The 23550-nt window shown below is 41.6% G+C and overlaps 1 protein-coding gene across 1 annotated transcript in view; it reads right to left on the minus strand.

Annotated features, from left to right (window-relative positions):
- Positions 1-3352: 3352 nt before the first annotated feature.
- Positions 3353-23550, minus strand: part of BUB1 (BUB1 mitotic checkpoint serine/threonine kinase) — a 41742-nt gene continuing 21544 nt past the window's right edge. Inside the window, exons 17-25 of the mRNA XM_046661956.1 lie at positions 22250-22337; positions 18464-18711; positions 17157-17300; positions 7244-7359; positions 6767-6928; positions 6429-6586; positions 6157-6331; positions 5486-5592; positions 3353-3666 (exon numbers count right to left, since the gene is read on the minus strand). Coding sequence (XP_046517912.1) covers positions 3471-3666; positions 5486-5592; positions 6157-6331; positions 6429-6586; positions 6767-6928; positions 7244-7359; positions 17157-17300; positions 18464-18711; positions 22250-22337 — 1394 coding nt within the window. The 3' untranslated portion in view covers positions 3353-3470. The remainder of the gene's footprint in view (positions 3667-5485; positions 5593-6156; positions 6332-6428; positions 6587-6766; positions 6929-7243; positions 7360-17156; positions 17301-18463; positions 18712-22249; positions 22338-23550) is intronic.

Genomic DNA, 23550 nt, shown 5'->3' on the forward strand with positions numbered 1-23550 from the left:
CTGCCACAGCATGGCTTGGCAAGTGGTGTGGAGGTCCACACCCAGGATCTGAACCAGCGAACGGGGGTCCCGGAAGCAGAGCGTGCGAGCTTAACCACTCAGCCACGGGGTCAGCTCCCATGGGCCTTATTCTTAGCTAAAACTTAGAATGTGGAGCAGGAGTCCAAGAACAAGTGGGACATGCCTTGACCCGAGAAAGATACTAGATCTGAACCTGGGCTGGGTCTAGCCCATGTTTGAGCACTTAGGATGAGCTGGGCCCTGTTCATCTCAAGAGACAGGGGATGAATGAGACCCGGCTCTGTCCTCGGGGAAGCTTCAGCCTCATCAGTGGATGAGCTGGGAGGTTCGCTGCCCTCCGGATGCTGACTTCTGTTGTATCCACTTCAGTTGCCTTTTAGATGCAGAGCTTTTTTCCTTGTGCAGTAAATTCCGTGTGTGTGTGTGTGTGTGTGTGTGTGTGTAATCCAGACAACTAATTTATGATTAAATGAAGATCACTAAAGTTTGTACCAAGCAATGGACAAAAAAAAAAAAAAACGGATGATTTGGCCGAAGTGCTTAAAGTAACTTACTTTGTTCGGATGGAGCCTTCCTCCCTGGGGACAGGGTGTTGCTAGGGAATCAGACTGAGAAGTTTTATGTAAGTGGAGCCCTTGGCACAGATCGGACGCCAGATGGCGACAGCAGTGCTGAGAGGACACTGTGGCCAGGTTGAGGTTGTTGGTGTGAATAACGTGGAGGGCACTTTGGAGGGTGATATATAAGTTGAAGATCCTGTAACAGCAAATGGTGGGGACACAGCACACATCAACAGGAGCTGGAACCCAAAGCCAACTGTCTTTCCTGCCAAAACTGAAGGCACTCACAGCTGCCTTTCACAGATGGACACCCTTAGCTCTGTTTAGAGAAACAGCACCCTTATCTTTAGTCTTGGTTTCCTTTGAAAACATTTTCAAAAGGAAAAATACCCCACAAATCTGGCTTTATTAGTGTTTGGTTGTTTCCATACTTTAAGAGTAAATTTAATGTTGGTTTGTCTGATGAGGTCTGACCTTGGCTCATTTCCAGCTTCCTTCCAAGTTCAGCATGTGTGTAATCAATCTTGTAGATTACATTCTTTATTTTCAAAATAAGGACACATTTTGGAATCCCATTCTACTGATTTATCCCGCAGACACATTTGCACATACACTTTTTTGTAGCAATAAAGTTGTGAAACCAATTAAGTGTTTCTAAATAGAGGATTGCTTAAGTAAATTATATAGTTCATGCGTGTGGGGGAACGGCATAGAGCTGGACCAATATGGACGGAGAAATGGGCAAGAAAACTCTAAAATAGTGTTATAATTCACATTTGTAAAAAGAAATGGCTGGAGACTTCAACATGATTGAAAATGCCTCCGTCAGACTGGCCTCACCGAGCTTACGGGATAACCATCAGAAGAGCCCCCGCTAAAGCAGAGACAGGAGGCCCAGCACCGCCATGGCGCAGCCCTCTTCTCATGCTCCTGGGCGAGGGCAAGGCAAGAGGACTCCCCAGCAAAACACCGGGAAAGAAAAAAGAAGCACTATTTTCATGAGAAACTTCAAAAGAATCAAAAAAGCTTTTCATAGAAATCAACAGGCTTCATATATTCAAACTACCAGCTAGGAACAAGAGGAAAAAACTAGATCTGATTTAAAATAGTAACCAAAAGTTTAGTCCTAAGTATTTAAATTAGTACTAATCTAAAAAAATTAGAGGACTTTTTTATTTCTCAATTGAGGATGGCATTTTAAGATACAAAAGCCAAAAAGCCATTTAAAATTTTATGATGAGTACAAAACAAACTTTAAAAAGTTTCTTCATGGCAACAGAAATCTTAAGAATTCAAGAGACAGGGGCCAGCCCGGTGGCACAGCGGTTAAGTGAGCACGTTCCACTTTGGCGCCCCGGGGTTCGCTGGTTTGGATCCCGGGTGCGGACATGGCACCACATGGCAAGCCATGCTGTGGTAGGCGTCCCACATATAAAGTAGAGGAAGATGGGCACGGATCTTAGCTCAGGGCCAGTCTTCCTCAGCAAAAAGAGGAGGATTGGCAACAGTTAGCTCAGGGCTAATCTTCCTAAAAAAAAAAAAAAAGAATCCCAAGAGACAGATGACAAATTGGGACAAATATTTGTGCCTCATAAACAAAGGGCTCCTACAAGTTAACCTGAAAAGGAACAATCAAAATGAAAAGTGGACAAAAGATAGAGTTCACATAAAAGGCGAAAACACATAGCTCTTGAATATATTTGGCCTAATCCAGAAGAGGCTGCAAATAAAGACTGCAAGGAGCTGCCATTTTTCACCTGCAGAGTGGCAGGGGGCAGGCCTGACCTGTCCGGTGGGTGGAGCTGTGGGCAGCAGAGACGGTGGAGACGGTGGTACAGGCTGGCACAGCCCCGATGCGGGCTCTGTGCAAATATTGATACAGAATTTTAAGTGCACTCACCTTTGACTCAGCATTTCCACTTCTGGGAATTTACGCTACAGATACATCATCTAACCAAATATTACAGCCAGATACAAGAATGAGACCACTCTATGTGTAGTTACATTCTCCGCTATACGTTAAGTGAAAAAAAGCAGAATTATGCTAGTTGTATGAAAAATATAAAATATAGAAATATGCATGGAATCATTTTTGGAAAGATTTAGAAGGGTTTGGGTCATGGTTGCCTCTGGAATGGGGAACCTGGGGGCTGGGAATGAAGGTAGGAAGCAATTCACTCTGTATTCCTGAATCTCACATTTGTTTCCATCATAATGGAAGGAAAGGGGGGAGGCGCAGAGGCAGGAAGTTCAGTTCAGTTTATAGTTTTGAAGCTACAGGACACTTCTAGCTTTATAAGTCAATAAATGCTAAGTTGCTGCTATAATTTTAGAGATAATTAATGATTTATACAGTTTATAAGACTATTTGCAAAATCTGAGATATTCCTCTGAATGGTACTTTTAAAATAAAAGCAGCTTCAGATTTCTACCTGTAATATTTCCCATGGGTGGCAATGAAGGACAGGTGTAATAACGGGCCGGCAAATTTTATTCATAAAAACTTGCAGTCAGTCCCTTGGATATATTTGGGAAATTTTTATTTATTTCACACAAATGTAAACCCTCAAGCTCGGGAAAAAACCTGTCGTGAACTTTTTCGGCTTAAAGTGAACTGGTCAGTGTTTAAAAAGGGATTTTGGAGAATGTCCACATGCAAGTTCTTCTCACGAATGCCGCTGTCCCTGCAACAGCCCAGGTGCCCAGCCATGGCGGGGCCTCACCGAGTTGCATATTCCGTTGAAATATTTTTAACAACTAAGTCACATGGATATGTTTTGCAGATTTTATTTATATCAAACATTTACACAAACAATGAATGTGGAACCGTCAAGGTTCAAGGTCAGCAGGCCAACATTTGTAAAGTGATCTTTAGGGAGTGTCCATATTTTATTTTCGAGAACGCTTGCATTCCAAGAGCAGGACAATTAGCCTATTACGTAGAGTCTTAATCTTGTTCGTATAGTGTTCCTGAAATACATTCTTCAGCTTTTGCCTTAACAAATCCAAAGACGGAAGATGATGACAGTCTGGTATATTCAACATGATGTGAAAAAATTCATTCCACACATCCAAATGAGGGAGCCTGGAGAGACAAAGCGTAAACGGGAGAGAAAATGCAGCAGCCAGCATGCGGGCACCCACCCCGCGGCCGGCTTCCACAGGCCTGGGCAGCCGGATATGACAACTTTCACCTAAAGGCAGCTTAAGGCAGCAAGAATCGAAATGTGGAATCTATTATAAATAAGGGAAATTAAAGATCCAATTAAATGTCTATACAGACCTTGTTCTAAAAAAGTGATTTAGGTAGTCTTAATTTAATAACAGCTCTTCAGTGTAAAAACTTTCTCAATTTTTTTTAAAGATTTTATTTTTCCTTCTTCTCCCCAAAGGCCCCCAGTACATAGTTGTATATTTTAGTTGTGGGTCCTTCTAGTTGTGGCATGTGGGATGCTGCCTCAGCATGGCTTGATGAGCGGTGCCATGTCCGCGCCCAGGATTCGAACCGGTAAAACCATGGGCCGCTGAAGCAGAGCGCGTGAACTTAACCACTCGGCCACGGGGCCGGCCCCTTAATTTTTTTTTTTTTTTATAAAGAAAATTGATCTGCTTTTGGCTAGCGGTATATACCATACTCTGATAATCTGGCCTCATGGTTCTGACGAGCCCAAGTGTGTAAGTGCCAGGACCAGGTGGACAGGCTGGACGACCCAGAATAGAGCTGAGGTTCAGAGTTCCGACTATGGTAATTGTTAAAGTTAACTGCAAAAACTCCAGAACATGGAGATGAGGTGTTGGGAAAAAAGGCAGAACATAACTAAATTTGCGTTCCAGACAGAAAATGCAGCCTATTGCGATGAGGCTGCTGAGGGTCAGCGTGACACTCTTGTTCTACACCGGCGGCCAGAGATGGAGGCCCGAAGAACTCTCGTCCTTTGATGATGACAAGAGAAGGAACAAAGTATTGGCTAAATTTGATGACTCATTACGCAGAACAAACCACAGCTGGTGTAGGTTTTCTGCTAGGATCCGAATCTAACCTTATGCACAGACACTACATTTTATAAATTACTGCCAACTGTTCTTTTTTGTTGTGGGAGTGCATGGGTGTGTATGTGAGGGTGAGGGGAGTCCCAGCTTAAATGTTTTCAAGAAGGTAGAAACACGTAAAAACCCATTAAGCTGTACACTTAAGATGAGTGCTTTTCTGCATGTCTGTATACCTCAAGAAAAGAAAAGAAAGTCTAAGTGATAGCAGGGACATGCGCATACCACATGCTCAGCTTAAACATTCCCAATTGTTTATTCACACGACATTGTATCAAGAAAGCCATCTGTGTTGACAGCAAGAGTTCTAATCTCGTCATTAATTTTCACTATGATTTTATAGATGAGAAGACAGTCTTAGAAAATCCAAGGTTACACAGCGATGGGACTTCAAACCCTATCCTGCGATGGAGAGCTGCCGCCTCAAATCACTTCATCATTACCAAGCCCCTCACACACGTTGTTTCCTTTGCTTTTTATAAGAAGCATCTGAGGAAAGGAGAATCAGTATTACGGCCATTTACACAGGCAGGAGAACAAACCTGAGGCTCAAGGACGCCAGGTCCTTTGTCTAGAGGGTAAAGAGAAACCTCTGAGTGTGTACAGGCCGCCAGCCGCTCGGCCAGGAGCTGTCGCTGGTTCTAGGAGGGTGTGGCCGCCCCACTGTCCCATACGGGGACACACAGGTCGTGCAGCTCTGTGACTTGCTCTCTGCGCCCCGCGTCCAGGACTGTGCTATTCCACCATCCTTCCCAAGGCACGGCCTTCCACACAGCGGCACAGATCCATTTTCCACCAGACGGAACCAACATTTCACTATATTCTCTCTTCACCGTAGCACTAATGCTAATACTCACCTTCTAAAAAGACCTTCGGGCTTCCAGACTCCTCCTTCATTTTTCACTTTCATGTAAGTGCCGAAAAGCATGCAGTACACTGTTGCAGCAACTCCAAAGTAATCAATCTATAAAGAAAATATAGGTGTGCATAACTCAAATAGTAAGTTACACACGAGTGTATCGAAATGTCTAACTTACGCAGCAGGCTACATAATCGCAGGATTTTACTTTTTAAGAATTTTGGAAGCCGTCTGTTCAACGTCCCACTGATCTGCCACACTGAGTGCCCGTCTAGGCTTTGCTGGAGGCTTCCACGGACCGCAGGTCACCCCCGCCTCCTTGTCCTGAGACAGCCCCTTGGAAAGCTCTGTTCTCCTTGAGCTCCTGTGTCCTTCTCAAGTCCTTCGCTGTCACACAGGGGCAGACAGGACACTCTAATCCCTCCTGCACGTGGAGAGCCTGGAAGTCCCCCGACTCCTCCCCTGGGACCCTGCCTGCTGTTCCCTAACCGTACGCTGAAGCCCCTTGCTGTGCGACGTGCTCGTCACTGAAGACGACACGCGAGCAGGGTCTGAATCCACAGACAGAAGCCCAGACCACTCAAACGAACTAGGTCCCCAAATTCACTCTGAAGATGCAGTAAGTGTAAGAGAGGAAAATATTTCCAAATTCTCCCTCTAGTTCCATACCTGGTAGTTCCACGGTCTGTTGCTCAGCATCTCAGTACACTGAAAACCAGATGTTTCGCACTTTCCTGTAAATACAGTTCCTTTTGGAAAAAGTTTCATATCTATACTCTGACCCAGGTCAATCAGTGTCAAGCCAGCGAATAAATCATCATCTTCGCTGTCCTGTTCCAGAAATCTAAACACAAACAAGGGCCAGGCTGCATGAGCACAGATAAGACAAGGCGGCTGGGGAAATGGGAAGAAAAGAGCCCCACTGAAAGCGCAACACTTGCCTGCTTCCAAGTATGAAGTTGTCTGGTTTGATGTCTCCGTGAACGATTTCACAGCTGTGGACTTGCTCGATCATGTGGAGCATGGTGATGGCAAAAGAGAGGACGAGCGCTGGAGGCATCACTTTCTCAGGGGTATTTTTATAGAGATTAATGGCATTCTAGAAACAACAGAAAACGGACTCCTGAGGTGGCTGCACAGGATGAATGAAATTTCAAGTCAAGAGCTTTGCCCCCGCCGACCACTCCAATAAAAGCTCCGACTATAAAAGGCCTGTGCGAGGCACAAGCCAAAACAAACTTCAGACTCATGTTCACAACGTCAAAGTGAATACACTTACTAATAATGTTCCATAGCTGTAGAGATCTCCCACCAATACACTGCCATTCTGGAAAAAGTGGGCAGAATAGAATTTGATGAACATATGTTGAACACTCGGCTCTAGTCTCTCCATCAGCTGGGTCCCGATGTAGAACTCCCAGGGGTTGGCGGGCTTCTGGACCTGGAATCATATGTGACATTCATATCCAGTCTCACAGTCTGGAAAATGACAGCAAGAGAGAAGCTTCCATCCCAATAAAGGACGTGGGGCAGAAAGCGATGACAAGCCGTGAGCTGTTGCTGAAGTATGGGATTGGCAAGGTAATTTCAGTGGCAAGGCAATCCTGAACCCTTGCAGGATAGTTTTGTTTCTCAAATGCTGACTATAATAATAAATGAAACCACCACTGTCTTGAAAAAGAAAAAAAGAGGCCGACAAATTCAAGTTCTTAACATTCATTTCCATATTATACAAAAACTTGCTTAGATCATTTACCTTTAAAACAAATTTCTGTTTCTTTTTGGTATCATTCACATCTCCGTGAGTAACTTCATAGACTTGGGCAAAAGCCCCTTCTCCAAGAAGGTGATCAACGTAGACCAGCAAAGAACCTTAGAAGAGAGAGACGTCAAAGTGAAAAAAAGGCTCAAAACATTATACACTTTATCAAAATGAAATGAAGGATCTGTCAAATTGTCTTGGTGCTTGAATTGCTTTAATAAATAAAAATGGACATAGCTCCCTTAGGAAATGGTTTCCAGTCTTAGACATAAAAGTTAAACACCTGGGGCTGGCCCCGTGGCCGAGTGGTTAAGTTTGCGCGCTCCGCTGCAGGCGGCCCAGTGTTTCGTTGGTTCGAATCCTGGGCGCGGACATGGCACTGCTCATCGGACCACGCTGAGGCGGCGTTCCACATGCCACAGCTAGAAGAACCCACAACGAAGAATACACAACTATGTACCGGGGGGGCTTTGGGGAGAAAAAGGAAAAAATAAAATCTTTAAAAAAAAAAAAAAATAAAAGTTAAACACCTGCCATAAAATAGCTTCCTTTTAAATGATGTGATGGAGGAGCAAAAGCCACCCTGCTGGGCGCCACCTGGTGGCAGGACCTTGGGCAGTGGTCCCCTTCTCACCAGTGTCCTCATATTTGAAGGGGTAATACCTGTGCTGCCTACTTGGCGAGACTGTTCTGATGTTAGAAAGAACACGTAAAACTCCTCTGTACAGGGCTACACAAAGCTCAAACATGCATTTGAAAAATACAAGTGTTGGAGGCTGGCCAGTGGCATGGTGGTTAAGTTCACACACTCTGCTTTGGTGGCCTGCGGTTCACAGGTTCGGATCCTGGGCGTGGACCTAGCACCACTCACCAAGCCACACTGTGGTGGGACCCCACATAAAATAGAGGAAGACTGGCACAGATGTTAGCTCAGGGCCAATCTTCCTCACCAAAAAGAAAGAAAGAAAGAAAGAAAAATGCAAGTGTTTTACACCAGAATAAAAAGGGCAAGTATAATTGTACCAATATTTCTGATAAAAAATTTTTATTGAAGTAAATCTTTTATTTTAGAGTTTTCAATTTACAGAAAAGTTGCAAAGATAGTACAGTTTCTGTATGCTCTAAACCCAGTTTCCCCTATTGTTAACTTTTACATGACCTTGGTGCCCTTATCACAAGTACAGATCCAACATTGGCACGTTACTATTAACGCCACTTTTTCCCCCCCTTTTTCTCCCCAAAGCCCCCTGGTACATAGTTGTGTATTTTTAGTTGTAGGTCCTTCTAGCTGTGGCATGTGGGACGCCGCCTCAGCATGGTTTGATGAGCAGTGCCATGTCTGTGCCCAGGATCTGAACCAGAGAAACCCTGAGCCACTGCAGCAGAGCGCATGAACTTAACCACTCAGCCACGGGGCCGGGCCCTCAACCCCACATTTTATTCAGATTTCACTAGTTTCCCCCTACTGTTCCAGGACACACTCATCAAGTCTCATTAGCCTCCACTAGGCTGTGACAGTCTCTAACTTTTTGTTTTGGATGACCATGACAGTTCCAAGGAGAACTCGTCAGGTAAGTTTGAGAATGGCCCTCAAACAGAATTTGTTTTGATAGTTTTCAATAACACTGGGGTTATTGGTTTTGGGAGAAAGACCACGGAGGGGAAGTTGTAATAAATTTTTAAATTAATTTTTTAAAAAAGACTTCACATGTTCAAAATCAAATATAAAAAAGTAGACTTCTGGTTTCTAGTCTGGCATCTAAGGAGCTCCGAAGTCATCACTCTACCCTCTCAATAAGAAAAAGCTGAACAAACTGAAAACCAACAACTCTTCTTAGATCCATTAGAGAACTGAGGTCACAGGGCAAACTGCTGCCCCCAAAATTGCGGAGACAGACAGGTGGCTACAGAGATTAAGAGCCTGCCAGAGCAGAGGCCCAGGAGCAGAAACCACTGCTGGAGACAGTACTGGGCAGACTGCAACAGAATGAACTGACGTCTCAGACTTATTTAAGAACAAGTCTCTAGGGAAACCCAAAGACAACAGGGGAGACAGAAATAAGGACACAAAGGGAAATTTTAGCCTCTGATAACCACAGTGACAGTAAACAGTAAGCCTAATTTCCAGCCAGATAAGCATAAATCTTACACTAAAAGCCTATTCATCTCAGTTCCTTTTACCTGGTATATCGGGTCTGGCTTCTAACAAAAATTAGACAAAAACACAGTTAGAAGAGACAGAGCAAGCATCAGAACCAGACACAGATAGGGCAAAGACTTTGGGATTATGAAACCAGGAATTTTAAAAAAGTATAATTAATATGCTAAGGGCTCTAATGGAAAAAACAGACAACATGCAAGAATAGAGCAGTGATGTAAGCAGACAAATGGAAACTCTGAGAAACAATCAGAAGGAAATGCTAGGAATAAAAGGTGCTATGACAGAAACGAGGAGCGTCTCTGATGGCCTCATCAACAGGTCGCATGTGGCCAGGAAAGCAGTCAGTGAGTTTGAAGACAAGCCAATAGAAACTTCCAAAACTGAAATGCAAAGAGAAAAAGAAAATGAAAAAGGACAGAATATTCAAGAACTTGGGACAATTACAAATGGTGTAACATATGTGTAATGGGAATAATAGAAGGAATAAGAAAGAGAAAGGACCAGAAAAAATATTTGGAGTAATAATGGCTGAGAATTTTCCAAAATTAATTACAGACACTAAATCATAGATCCAGCTCAGAGAGCACCAAGCAAGATAAATACCAAAACATCTACACCTACGTATGCATATTCAAACTGCAGAAAATCAGACAAGAAGAAAATATTGAAAGAAGCCAGAGGAATAAAACCACCACACTTATAGAGAAGCAAGGACAAGAATTACATTGACTTCTTTTCAGAAATGGTACAAGAAGAGAGTAGAGTATAACAAAGTGTTGAAAGAAAAAACTACCAGCCAAAAATTCTCTATCTGGCAAAATTACCCCTTCAAAAGTGAAGGAGAAAGAAACTATCTTAGACAAACAAGAATTAAGGGACTCTGTCAACAGAAGACCTGCCTTGCAAGAAATGCTAAAAGTTCTTCAGAGAGAAGGAAGATGATATAGGTCAGAACTCAGATCAGAAGAATGTAGGAAAAGGAATAAATGAAGATAATAAAATCTCTTACTTTTCTTATTCATAATTGATCTAACAGATAGTAGTTTGTTCAAAATTAATAATAGCAACAATGTATTCAGTGAGTATAGCTTATGGAGAAGTGAAATGAGTGATGGTGATGTTAGGAGGCAGAAGGGAGAAACTCATAATACTCTGCTCTAAGGTCCGTGTGCTACCTGTGAAGTGGTGCCGTGTTGTCTGAAGGTGGACTTGGATTAGTTGTCAACGTATAGTGCAAACTCTAGAGCAACCACTAAAGAAAGAAGTATAACTAATATGCTGAGAGAAGAGAGAAAAGGGAAATCATATAAATACTCAATTAAAACAAGAGAAGACAAGATGTGGTATATATATACAATGGAATACTACTCAGCCGTAAAAAAGAACAAAATCGTCCCATTTGCAACAACGTGGATGGACCTTGAGGGAATTATATTAAGTGAAATAAGCCAGATAGAAAAGGTCAATCTCTGTATGACTCCACTCATATGAGGAATTTAAACATGTGGACAAAGAGAACAGATTAATGGCTACCAGGGGAAGGGGGGGGGGGTTGGGGGTGGGTACAAAGGGTGAAGGGTTGCACCTACAACACGACTGACAGACAATACTATACAACTGAAATTTCACAAGATTGTAACCTATCATTAACTCAATAAAAAATTAAAAAAAAAACAAGAGAAGACAGAACAAAAAAGGAAAGAACTAGGGCGATGAACAGAAAACAGCAATAAATATAGTAAACATTAATCCAACTACATCAGCAATCCTTTTAAATATCAATAGACTAAATATACAAATGAAAACAGAGACTGTCACAGTAGATAAAAATACAAAAGCCAATTATATGTTGCCTACAAGAAATACCCCTTAGATATAAAGACATAGATTAAAAGTAAAGGGATGGAGGCAGACATGCCATGCTAACATTAATCAATAGAAAGCCGGAGTACTCCTATCAATTTTAGACAGAGCAGGCTTCAGAGCAAGAGCGAGGAAAACGGGGATAAAAATGGGCGTTATATGATGATGATAAAGGGGTCAGTTCTCCAAGAAGACATAACAATCCTTAATGTGCATGTGCCTAACAGCAGAGCATCAAAACAGTGAGGCAAAAATTGACAGAACTGCAAGGAAGGAAAATAGAAGAATTCACTGTCATAGTTGGAGATTTCTACATCCCTCTATCAGTGATTGAGATCCAAAAGGCAGAGAATTGGTAAGGGCACGGTTGACACGAACAGCACCATCAATCAACTGGATCTAATTGACATTTATAGCATACTTCATCTAACACTAGCAGAATATACATTCTTTTCAAGCTGAAACAGAACACTCACCAAGACAGACCACATTCTGGGCCATAAAACAAACCTTCACCAAAAAAAAAAGAAAAAAAAAAACTTCATACAAAGCATGCTCTCAGATCACAATGGAATTAAACTAGTAATCAATAACAGAAAGATAACTGTTAAGTCCCAAAACACTTGGAGATTAAACACACTTCTAAATAACCCAAGTCAAAGAAGAAATCTTAAGAGAAACTGAAAATATTTTGAACTAAATGAAAATGAAAACACAATTTATCGAAATTGTGGGACGTAGCGAAGAAGTGCTTGGAGGGAAACAGAGCATATTCCAGCATACTAAATGCATGTGTTAGAAAAGAAAGCTCCAAAGTCAATCTTAGTTTCCATGTTAGGAAACCAGAAAAAGAAGAGCAAATTAAGTGGAAAGTAAGCAGAAGAAAAGAAATAGTAACAATCAAAGCACAAATCAATGAAATTGAAAACAGGAAATCAATAGAGAAAAATCAACAAAACCAAAAGATGGTTCTTTGAAAAAATCAATAAAATTGATAACCCTGGGCCAGGCTAACTAAGAAGAGAGAGCGGATACAAATTACTAATATCAGAAATGAAAGAGGGAACATCACTACAGAACCCAAGGAAATTAAAAGGATAATAAAGGAATACTATGAACAACACTATGCCCACAAATTTGATAAATTAGATGAAATGAACCAATTCCTTGAAAGCCACAATCTGCCAAAACTCACACAGGAAGAAACAAACAATTTGAACAGGCTCATATCTAATAAAGAAAATTGTATCAATAATTAATAGCCTTCCCAAACGGAAAGCATCAGGCCCAGATGGGCTCACTGGTGAATTTTACCAAACATTTAAGGAAGAAATTATACCAGTTCTCTATAATCTTTTTCAGAGAATAGAAGCAGAAGGAATACTTCCTAACCCATTTTATGGGGCCAGCAGTACCCTAACACCAAAACCAGATGGAGAAATTACAAGAAAACTACAGAGCAACATCTCTCATGAACATAGATGCAAAAATCCTCAAAATATTAGCAATTCAAATCCATAAAGGTACAAAAGAAGTATATACCACAACCTAGTAGGATTAATCCAGGCATGCAAGGCTGGTTCAACATTTAAAAATCAATTAGGGTTTACACATGACATAAATCACATCTTACACCCATAACAAAATTTACTAGCTTGATTATCCTCTAATTACTGTTGTAGCAAAAAAAGGGAATAACGGAGGGAAGGACTTAACACTACTAAGTGCTTTTCTACATGGCAGGGACTATGCTAGGCTCTTCCATGTACATTAGCTGATTACTACGTTCACTGTAGAACTGAGGAATCTGAGGTTCAGAGAGGTAATAAATCACTTGCCTGTGGATGGCTAATAAACGGAGGAACTGAGATTTTAATACAATGTTATATGTCAATTATATCTCAAATAAAAAAAAATATTTTAACCCGAACCTTGCTGACACTCCAATCTGAGAAAACCAATACTGTAAAAGAATCTCTATTTTGGCCACCAGTCTCAATATCTAATCAGTGAGAGTCAATAATCACACCATGTACTGGATGCCAAAGGCTAGTGGGGTATATGGACAGATCAAAGGAAAAGACAAGAAACACAGGGAACCTAATGAACATCTCAGAATTAACATGTCCAAAACAAACTTCTAGATGTGCAAAGGCAAGTCCACTGCTTGGTTTAGAATATAAGATAGAGGCTAATCTGCTATAAGGAAAAAGTCTAGACAAAGAGGAGAAAAGCCAGGCTCAGGGAAATGATCTAGAGAAATTCCCCATGATGATGAATGGCTGATAGATTTTGAGCACAGTGGTGTCTAATCATAAGTCTTATGTTGGTGTTCACCTGTGCTGGGCTAGCCTGGAATCTCTTTCCCTCAGTCTCCAAACCTTTAGTAACAATCTCCTACAAAAAAAAAAAAAAAAAATGAAAAAGATAAAGAAATCAATTAATGTAATCCATCACATCAACACACTAAAAAGAAAAATCACATGATCATATCAATAAATGCAGAAAAAGTATTTGACAAAATCCAACACCCATTCATGATGACAACTCTCCAAACGAGGAATAGAGGGAAACTTGCACAACTTGATAAAGAACAGCTATAAAAAACCTACAGCTAACATCATACTTAATGGTGAGAAACTAGCTAACTGTTTTCCTGCTGCCAGCGGGAACAAGGTGAGGCTCTCCCCTCTCACCCCGCCTATTCAACATCATACTGGAAGTCCTAGCTAATGCAATAAGACAGGAAAAGGAAATAAAAGGTATACAGATGGGGAAGGAAGAAATAAAAGTCTTTGTACAGAGGACTGTCTACATAGGAAAACCAAAAAAAATTAAAACAATCTCCTGTAACTAATAAGCGATTATAGCAAGGTTGCAGGATACAAGGTTAATATACAAAAGTCATTTGCTTTCCTCTGTACCATAAATGAACAAGTGGAATTTGAAATTAGGAATATAATACCATTTACATTAGCACCCCCCAAAATGAAATACTTAGGTATAAATCTAACAAAATATGTATAAGATCTAAATGAGGAAAACTTCAAAACTCTGATGAAAGAAATAAAAAAAGACCTAAATAAATGGAGAGGTATTCCACGTACGTGGACAGGAAGACACAATATTGTCAAGATGTCAGTTCTTCCAAACTTGATCTACAGATTTCAATGCAATCCCGGTCAAAATCTCAGCTAGTAACTTTGTGGATATTGCCAACTTATCCTGGAGTTTGGAAATGCAAAGGCAAAAGACCCAGACAGCCAACACAATGCTGAAGAAGAACAAAGTTGCAGAAATGACACTGCCTGACATCAAGACTTATTATAAAAGTTACCACAATTAGGACAGTGTGATAGTGACGAAAGAATACAGCAATACATCATTGGAACAGGACAGAGAGCCCAGAAATAGACCCAAACAAACAGAGTCAACTGATCACTGACAAAGAAGCCAAGGCAATTCAATGGAGAAAGGAAAGTCTTTTCAACAAATGGTGATACAACTGGACGTCAACAAGCAAAAAGTGAATCCAGACACACACCTTATACCTTTCACAAATGTTAACTCAAAATGGATCAGAGATCTAAATGTAAAATACAAAATGGTAAGATTCCTAGAAGATAACATAGGAGATATCTAGGCGACCTTGGGTTTGCCAATGACCTCTTAGGTACAACACCAAAAGCTGATCCACGAAAGAAAAATACTTGATAAACTGGACTTCATTAAAATAAAAAACTTCTGCTCTGTAAAAGACACAGTTAGCAGAATGAAAAGTCACGCCAGAGACTGGGAGAAAAATCTTTGAGAAATACTTATCTGATAAAGGACTGTTATCTAAAATATACAATGAACTTTTCTTTGAGGAAGATTAGCCCTGAGCTAACATCTGCCACCAATCCTCCTCTTTTTGCTGAGGAAGACTGGCCCTGAGCTAACATCTGTGCCCATCTTCCTCTACTTTATATGTGGGACGCCTAACACAGCATGGCTTGACTAGTGGTGCCATGTCCGCACCCGGGATCCGAACCAGAGAACCCCGGGCCGCTGAAGCAGAATGTGCAAGCTTCCATGGGGCCAGCCCCTACAATGAACTTTTAAAACTCAACAATAAGAAAACAAGAAACCTGATTAAAAATTGGGCAAAAGATCTGAACATATACCTCCCCAAAGAAGATATAAGTGGGCAAATAAACACATGAAAAGTTGTTCAACATCATAAGTAATTAGGGAATTGAAAATTAAAAACAATAATGAAATACCACTACTAGAAGGGATAAAACCTAAAATACTGACCATACCAAATGCCGGTAAGGATGTGGAACAATAGAACTCTTATTATTGCTGGTGGGAATGCAAAACGGTACAAACCCCTTTGGAAAACAGCTTGGCAGTTTCTTACAGAAGTAAACATACTCTTACCATACAATCCAGCAATTACACTCCTTGCTATTTACCCCAATGAACTGAAAACTTATGTCTACACAAAAACTGCACAGGAATGTTTACAGCAGCTTTATTCATAATTGCCAAAACTTGGAAGCAACCAAGATGTCCTTCAATAGGCAAATGGATAAATAAACCATGGTACATTCATACAATGCAATATTACTCACGGATTAAAAAGAAAGAGCTATCAAGTCACAAAAAGACACTGAGGAACCTTAAATGCACACTGCTAAGCAAAAGAAGCCAATCTGAAAAGTCTACATACTATATGATTACAAATATATGACACTCTGGAAAAGGCAAAACTACGGAGACAGTAGGAAAAAGATTAGTGCTTGCCAGGGTTTCAGGGAGACGGAGCGAGGGAAGAATAGATGGAGCGCAGGGTATTTTTAGGGCTGTGAAACTGTTCTGTATGATACCATAATGATGGATACACGTTATTATACCTTTGTCAAACCCCATAGAATTGACAGCACAAAGAATGAATTCTAATGTCAACTACTGACTTTAATTAACAATAATGTATCAATATTGGCTTATCAACTTCAACAAATGCACCACACTAATGCAGGATGTTAGTAAGAGGGGAATCTGTGTGTGGAGGGGGGTGCGGGCGGAGGCGTGTATATGGGAACTGTCTGTAACATTTCCCCTCAATTTCTCTGTAAGCCTAAAGCTGCTCTACAAAATACAGTTGATTAATTAAACAAAAAAGTGTATTGTGAGAAGTCTTGCTCCCATTGTTAGCCACATCACCCCCATTTCCCACTACCACTAACAGTTAACCATTTTTATTGGTTTTGGGAATCCTTCAAGAGTTCTCTGGAAATACTATCAAATATGACTATATATTTGATATATATATATATCAAATATATATATTATCTTCTTCCTTCCAGATATATATATTATCTTCTTCCTTTTTAGGAAACAGAAAGCAGCACATGATGCGAGCCTGCCTTTCCACTTACAGCATGTTTTGGAGCTTGCTCCCTCTCGGCACGGAGTGAGCTGGATCTGCTGTGGAGGTGTCCCGTAATTTATGGAAGCGGTCCCCACAGACACCTATATTGTTCCAATCTGCTGCGTTTAGACACACACATCATTTTGAATTTACGCAAGTATATCTGCAGGAAACTCTTAAAAGTGGATGTCTGGGTCTAAGAGCATACGCAGTTTTTATTGTGATAGATATTGCCAAATAGCCCTCTATGAGTTATAGTCCCAATAGCAATCAAAATCCTGCAGTCAGGGCTTAATAAAACGTTCTCAGCTTAATACTACAGAGAAAACTATCGGAGGTGAGGGGGTCGGGGGGGGGGGGGGGGGGGGAGGGGGGGGAATAACACACACACACACACATGAGTTACCATCATTTTCCTATAGAGAAACAAGAGCTTCAAGTCATAGTACTCACACGGTCCTTACCCAATCGAAACTCAGTCTTGGGCTTGATGGCTGGAAGTTTACACTGCCATTCAAAAGTATTTGGATAGGAACTCACTGGTTTAGAAAGCCCAGATAAGAGCTTGAAAATCAGCTTATCATCCCACGGGTTCTCAACAGTGACGTCTTCAAGGAATGGGAACAAAAGAGGAAAATGAATTCAGTACCCAAGAATTTTACCAAAGAACTGATAGATAAAGCAAGTGAAGACATCCATTAAATAAGCCTTCAAAAGCTTTATCTTTAAAGAGCACTGATTCCATAAGAACCATTTTCAAAAGTCAAAATGAGTACTTCTGCGCAGTTCATTATTTGTCATTTTAGATCTACAAATTTAGATCAAAATTCAGTTGTGACAAAGGAAATCAACACCAAGGGCATCGGTTCCACTCACCTGGAACTGCCAGATTCTGCCTCGAACACAGTTACGAGTGCATGTCTTAAAGGCAGGCTTGGATACCAGTTACTTCTAATGTGCTCAGGTATTTATTCTTTAAGTTGCTTTTCCACTTACACCCACAAAACACATCGCCTTTTAACACCTACACTACCTATGGGTGATTTGTATGCATGAGATGTACTTTGGGTCCACAAAATGGAAATCACTTCTAAAGGTAATAAAAAAAACTTCTAATTTAGAATGCTATAAAAAATTCTATTAATAGCAGCTATCAAAGACAAATTCAGCATGAGTAATACTTACGTAATGCTCAGTACTTGTAGGACACTGCTCTGAGTACTTTCCATTTAGTAACTCACTTGGTCCTTATAATAAGACTCTCAAGCAGGCACTACTACCACCTCCACTTTACAGAAAAGGAGAGGGCCACCAAGAATTGAAAGGATCTTGGTGAAGATCACATGACTGCCTAAGAGGGGGAGCCAGGATTAGAACCCGGGCAGCCCATATCCAGAGTCTGTGCTCTTAGCCACTGTGCAAGAACATTTCTGTGTAACCTGGTGGTGAAGGATATTTCTTTAACCGAGCCTCAGTTTACTTTTCTGTAAAATGGAGATAACAGTATTAGATTAAATGCCTGGCACATAGTAGGCCCTCAAATTCCAACTCCGTCTTCCAGCAGTAGTTACTCTGATACTTTCTAAAATTAACATGGATGATGTGCCCTTCAGGCCGCTACTGCCCTCACTGCGATGCAGTCACGCAAGTTTTGTCTGAACCTGTGTCTACACATCAAGTCTGTGCTCTTTGAGCTGCTTTCACGGAACAGCTTTTACTGGGCCATTGTCCTTATTCAGGGGCACAATTAACATTTAGCGTCTGTTCATACTTGGAGCACTGACATCCCCAAGTGAACCAGTCTGCATCCGTTCTGCTTGGAGCCCGGCGCTGGCGTCTGGCGGATCCTCTGCAACGGCAAGGTCAGTGTCGGTGAGTTTACAGGCCTGCAGGCCCTGCTCCGCCTCGCTGGTCAGCACACTGCTTGCAGCAGCCTGGCCCAAATGGAGCAAGGATGCCGAAGATACGGCTGTGGGGAACGCTGGTTCTCGGCTTTTCTCCTGAATTGGGCTGGATCTCCTAAAGGGAAAGAGGAGAAGAAACAAAACACTACATGATTACAAGCGTATTGGACTTGATCACACCAAAGTCCCACAGAACAGTTTCCTTTTCATTCTAGGAATGACATTGCAAAATTGTCTCACCAAGAGTTGATCAAGGTATTTTTGTCAGACCAATAAACATATGCAAACACATGGCTAGTACAATAGGAATAGAAATAAAGTCAAAGACGTGGTACTATCTTAGACAGGTGAGGGGTGCACTGGGCATTCTTTAGTAGGAAATGTTGGGAGGAACGGCTTTATCCTCAAGCTGCCATCCAAGCATCACTACCGAAATCAAGACAATATTTACTTTATTCCGAAAATGGCTTCTTTTATAACATCAAGACAAACAGAAAACGTCAACCGCAATCCAACAAGCTAACACCAGTCAGCACATCTCCACACACACGTACCGACAGCTGATCCTCACTATTCACAGACTCTCTATTTGTAACTTCACCTACATGCTGAAATTTATTTGTACCCCAATCAATACTCAGGGTGCTTTTGCAGTCATCTGCAGACACGCAGAAAGGTGATAAATTTGAGTCACCCAGCGTACACGTTCCCAGGTGAGGTCGAGAAGGCGATACTCTCCCTTGTGGTTTCAGCTCTCATACTGTAAACGTGTCCCTTCGCAGTCTACTTAGCAACACTTTGCATTTAAAATGGTCTTCAAGTGCAGCACTGAAGTGCTGTGTGTGTTCCTACACTCAAGAAGGCATGAGTTATAGTGCTGTCAGCCGTGAGTTCAATGTTAATAAATTAACAATATATATCAATTAAGGTGTCTTTAAACAGAATGTTGTGAGCAGAAGCTCACAGGAACCTGCCTGTGTGTCTCCCCCAGGAGCAACGGTTCAGTGTTTGCTGTCTGAGTGTTTGAAGTGACTTTACAGAAGAGAACCACTGCAAACAATGACTTGACTGTACATGCATCTCCAGCTTTATAGCCACATACACACAAACACAAGTATAAATAGAAACTTTCATACAAATGAATTTATACATGCAACTTCATGTTGCGTTTCCACTTCCTGACACAACAGTGACACTACAGTGAATTTTTTAAAAATAAACTAATTTTGGAATAATTTTAGATTTAAAGAAATGTTGCAAAGGTAAGAGAGAACTTCCACACCCTCCTCACCCAATTCCCTCTAAGGTTATCATCTCATGTTCTAGTGGTACCTCTGTCAAAACTAATAAACCAACACTCGTTACATTACTGCTAACCATCCTCCAGACTTCATTTGGATTCCAGTTTTTCCACAATGCCCTTTACGCGCTCCAGGGTCCACTCCTGGAGACCATGCTGCATTTCCTCATCAGTCTCCGTCCCCCTCCTCATGTGTGACAGTTTCTCAGTGTCTCCTACTTCCCCAACACCGTGTCCATTTTGAGGAGCACCGGCCGAGTGTTCTGCAGTAGGTCCCTCAGTAGAGGTTTCTCTCATGTTTTCCTCATGACTAGACTGTGATTATTGGTTTTGGGGAAGAACATCAGAGAGGTGAAGTGTCCTTCTCCTCGCGTGCGATCACCACGAATTACCCCTGGTGATGTCGCCTTGATCAGTGGGTGAAGGCACTGTCTGCCAGGTTCCCCTAAGGTCCTACCCTGGATTTTCATAACTGTATACCATTCGACCCAGCGCACGTATGCCAGCATACAATTCCTTGGTTCTTAGATATTGAAAATATTTCCAATGTTTTATATTACGACTAAACAGGCATTAAGGATATCCATACACACTGACAAGGTTGTTTCCAAACCCATGTACAATGCTATTAGCAACCTGGGCGCCCAAATTACTGTGAGTGCATAAATGATTAACAAAACCCTTTTCCCTTCTCCATGAGAATTTGAGTTTTGGTGAACCTTCTAGCTCCTCTCCCCTGAAAACTGAAAAGACTATCACTGTCACCATTGCTTACAATAAAAAATAACCCTCACTAGTAACCGTATCTAGGCAGGGAGAATTACACATATGTGCTGGGAATCTGTGGCTTCAGGCGCAATGACTCTCGTAACGGGCCCGTCCCTCGTGGGGACCCTGGAAGCTAAATCTGTGAGTGTTGCCAGAGCCGCTGGCTTTTGGGGAAATAAGTCTTCTAAGCCGGGAAGCTTCTGCGCCTTGTCCCAAGTGAGTCTCGTTCCCCTGCACTGAACTGTCACGGGGCGCTCGGGGGCGGGAGGCCTCAAAGACGACAGTTTCTCGCAGTTATGCAACCTGCTGGCACCTGTGATTTTTGCCTTATTACTTCTAAGTGAATCTTATGCCAAGTGTGTCTCATGGTAGTCTTGTGAGCCAAAAGTTTAGCTGCCTGAAGGAAGATTCCTCGTGGGCGGTACAGACTATGCCCATTGGGTAGAATTTTATTTATTTATTTTTTCTGCTTTGTCTCCCCAAACCCCCCCGTACACAGTTGTATATCTTAGTTGCAGGTCCTTCTAGTTGTGGGATGCGGGACACCGCCTCAACGTGGCCTGACAAGCGCCCAGGATCCGAACCCTGGGCCACCGCAGCGGAGCGCGCAAACTTAACCACTTGGCCACGGAGCCAGCCCCTAGAATTTTAAATTAAAAGACAAAATCTGTTTAATCTGCATTCATTTTACTATTAGTGAGTTAACCATGTTCTAAACGGTTATTCATTATTTTCTTCTTCTATAAATTCTGCTCATGTCCTTTATCCAATCATTTATTTACTAGGGTCTTTGTTCAAGAAGAGGTTTTTGATAACAAGAGGCAGTACAGCATAGAGGCGAGAGCGAGGGTTCTGAAATCAGAGATACGAGTTCAAATTCCAGTGCTGTAAATTAGAAGCCACACGCCTTTAGATCAATTATTTAGCCCGGTAGACCCGGTTTCCTCATCTACATGGTGGAAAAGAATAGTTCCTACAACTAAAGTTATTGTAAGAATTAAAGGATACAGGACATGAAAAGCATAGCACTGTGCTGAAATATAATAAATATTCAAAAGATAGTAGCGACTTTTAGCATCCATTACATTCACCAGCCTATTCCAGTATGCTGGAATTTTATCTCTGCAAAGCATTAATGTAGGCCAGGTCTGCATTTTGGACCAATCCCTAAGAGGCTTAAACATTCGATCTTCCTCCTCCTAACAGAGAGTTATTGATTTCCTCAATTATAATGGGTATAAAGAAGCAATCATGTGTTTGCTCAGTTCTGCAATAGTCTTTTATATGTCAGGGTCTTTGGTAAGAGTATGTGCAGTTTTGCTCCCAAAAATGAGTCGAAATTAGCCACAGACACCTTCCCCACCGGGACTCTCTGCCACCCCAGTGCTTCTCTCCCTGCCCTGACGGATCCAGTGTTTAGGTTAATCGTCATATTTATATCTAGAGTACCTTCTGACTCACAGCTGCGAGTCAATACAAAGTCTATTAGCCCTTAAGGGTTGGAATTAGAGATTCCATTACAGTGTAAAACGCAAAGCAAGAATGAAAATGATGAGTGGCAGAACCACGTACGCCCTCACAGTACCTGAACTTTCTGTCTTTTAAGGGTTCCACCATGTTTTCTTCACAAGCGTCCAAAGTCACACGGGTGCACTGTTTTGCTACCACATTTTCTGAAATATACAGAAAATTAAAGACATAATCTATGTGCATAGGTGCACACATACAATTTTATATGGTTATAAAGTCCAGGATTCCTTTTCACGCTGACTTTTGTTATAATTTCAAAATAGTGTTCCATAGTAAAATGTGCCACATTTTAAAAACGAAAAAAGACATCTCTTAAAAACTTCCACTACTAATACATGTGAGCATTTCAACTTTACACATCTAATCCAAACAATCCGTCAGGAGAAAAGGATGCAGAGAGGAGCAGGTCTGCTGGCGTGGGTGGCGGGCACACCCTGCTACAGGGGGCCCGTCCACAAGGGTGTGAGACTGAGAGGCTGCCGTGCGCCCAGCGGGCGGAGATCTCGGTGTCTTTCAGTCTCACCTGCTTTATTCAGCGGGCTGGCAATCAGTTAAGCGAACTGATTTAGTGTGTTTGTACCAGGAAGCTACCTGTCAATACTTAGCTTCACACTCTTCAACTTACAAAAAGAAAAAACCCTCTCTAAGAACAGACGACCTGGCTGGGGCAGAAGCAGCCTTCCCTTCCACCAGGCGAGGCTCATACCGTGCAGCCCAGTGCGGCCCCAGACTACATCTTACCAGAGACTGCCTCACCCAACAGGTGCTAACACTTTTCAGTACCAGAGCACCGGCTTCTGTTTATACAACCAAAGTGGCAAATTCTCGAACAACAGCCAATACTGACTTTTTGAAAGACTCCTAACTGATTAAACTAGTTTTCTGAATGGAAAAAGCTTTACATTTTTTTTTTTATTATGATGGCACTTGGCAATTGTTTGTTTCAACTGAACTCTCCTTTAAAATTCAGAAAAAAGTATAACATATTGGGTTAGTCCTCTAAGAAAAAATTTTTACTCCTCAGTAAAAAACGTTTAGGCCCACAGGCTCGGGCTCCAGACGACAACATGCCCCCGTCCCGGGGAAGTGAAATCTTCAGCAGCTCCTTCATTGGTGCTCTGAACAACTGCTATTTAGAAAACAGTGCCAGCAGTGGGAGTTTGGCTAATCAATTAGTAGTCATCAAAACGGTCAAGTGGTCCCAGACCTCATACATTTTATACTTTGGTACTTAATAGGTAATAATTATCTGTATGCAATAACTATGTCATTTATTAAGGTTCAGTTCAGACGTAAAGATCTTTGATATGGGAGTGTTACGTTTGGGAAAATAAGGACTATTTGTGAGTTTTATCA

Source organism: Equus quagga, chromosome 5 (genome assembly GCF_021613505.1).
Source record: "Equus quagga isolate Etosha38 chromosome 5, UCLA_HA_Equagga_1.0, whole genome shotgun sequence".
NCBI classification, from domain to species: domain Eukaryota; kingdom Metazoa; phylum Chordata; class Mammalia; order Perissodactyla; family Equidae; genus Equus; species Equus quagga.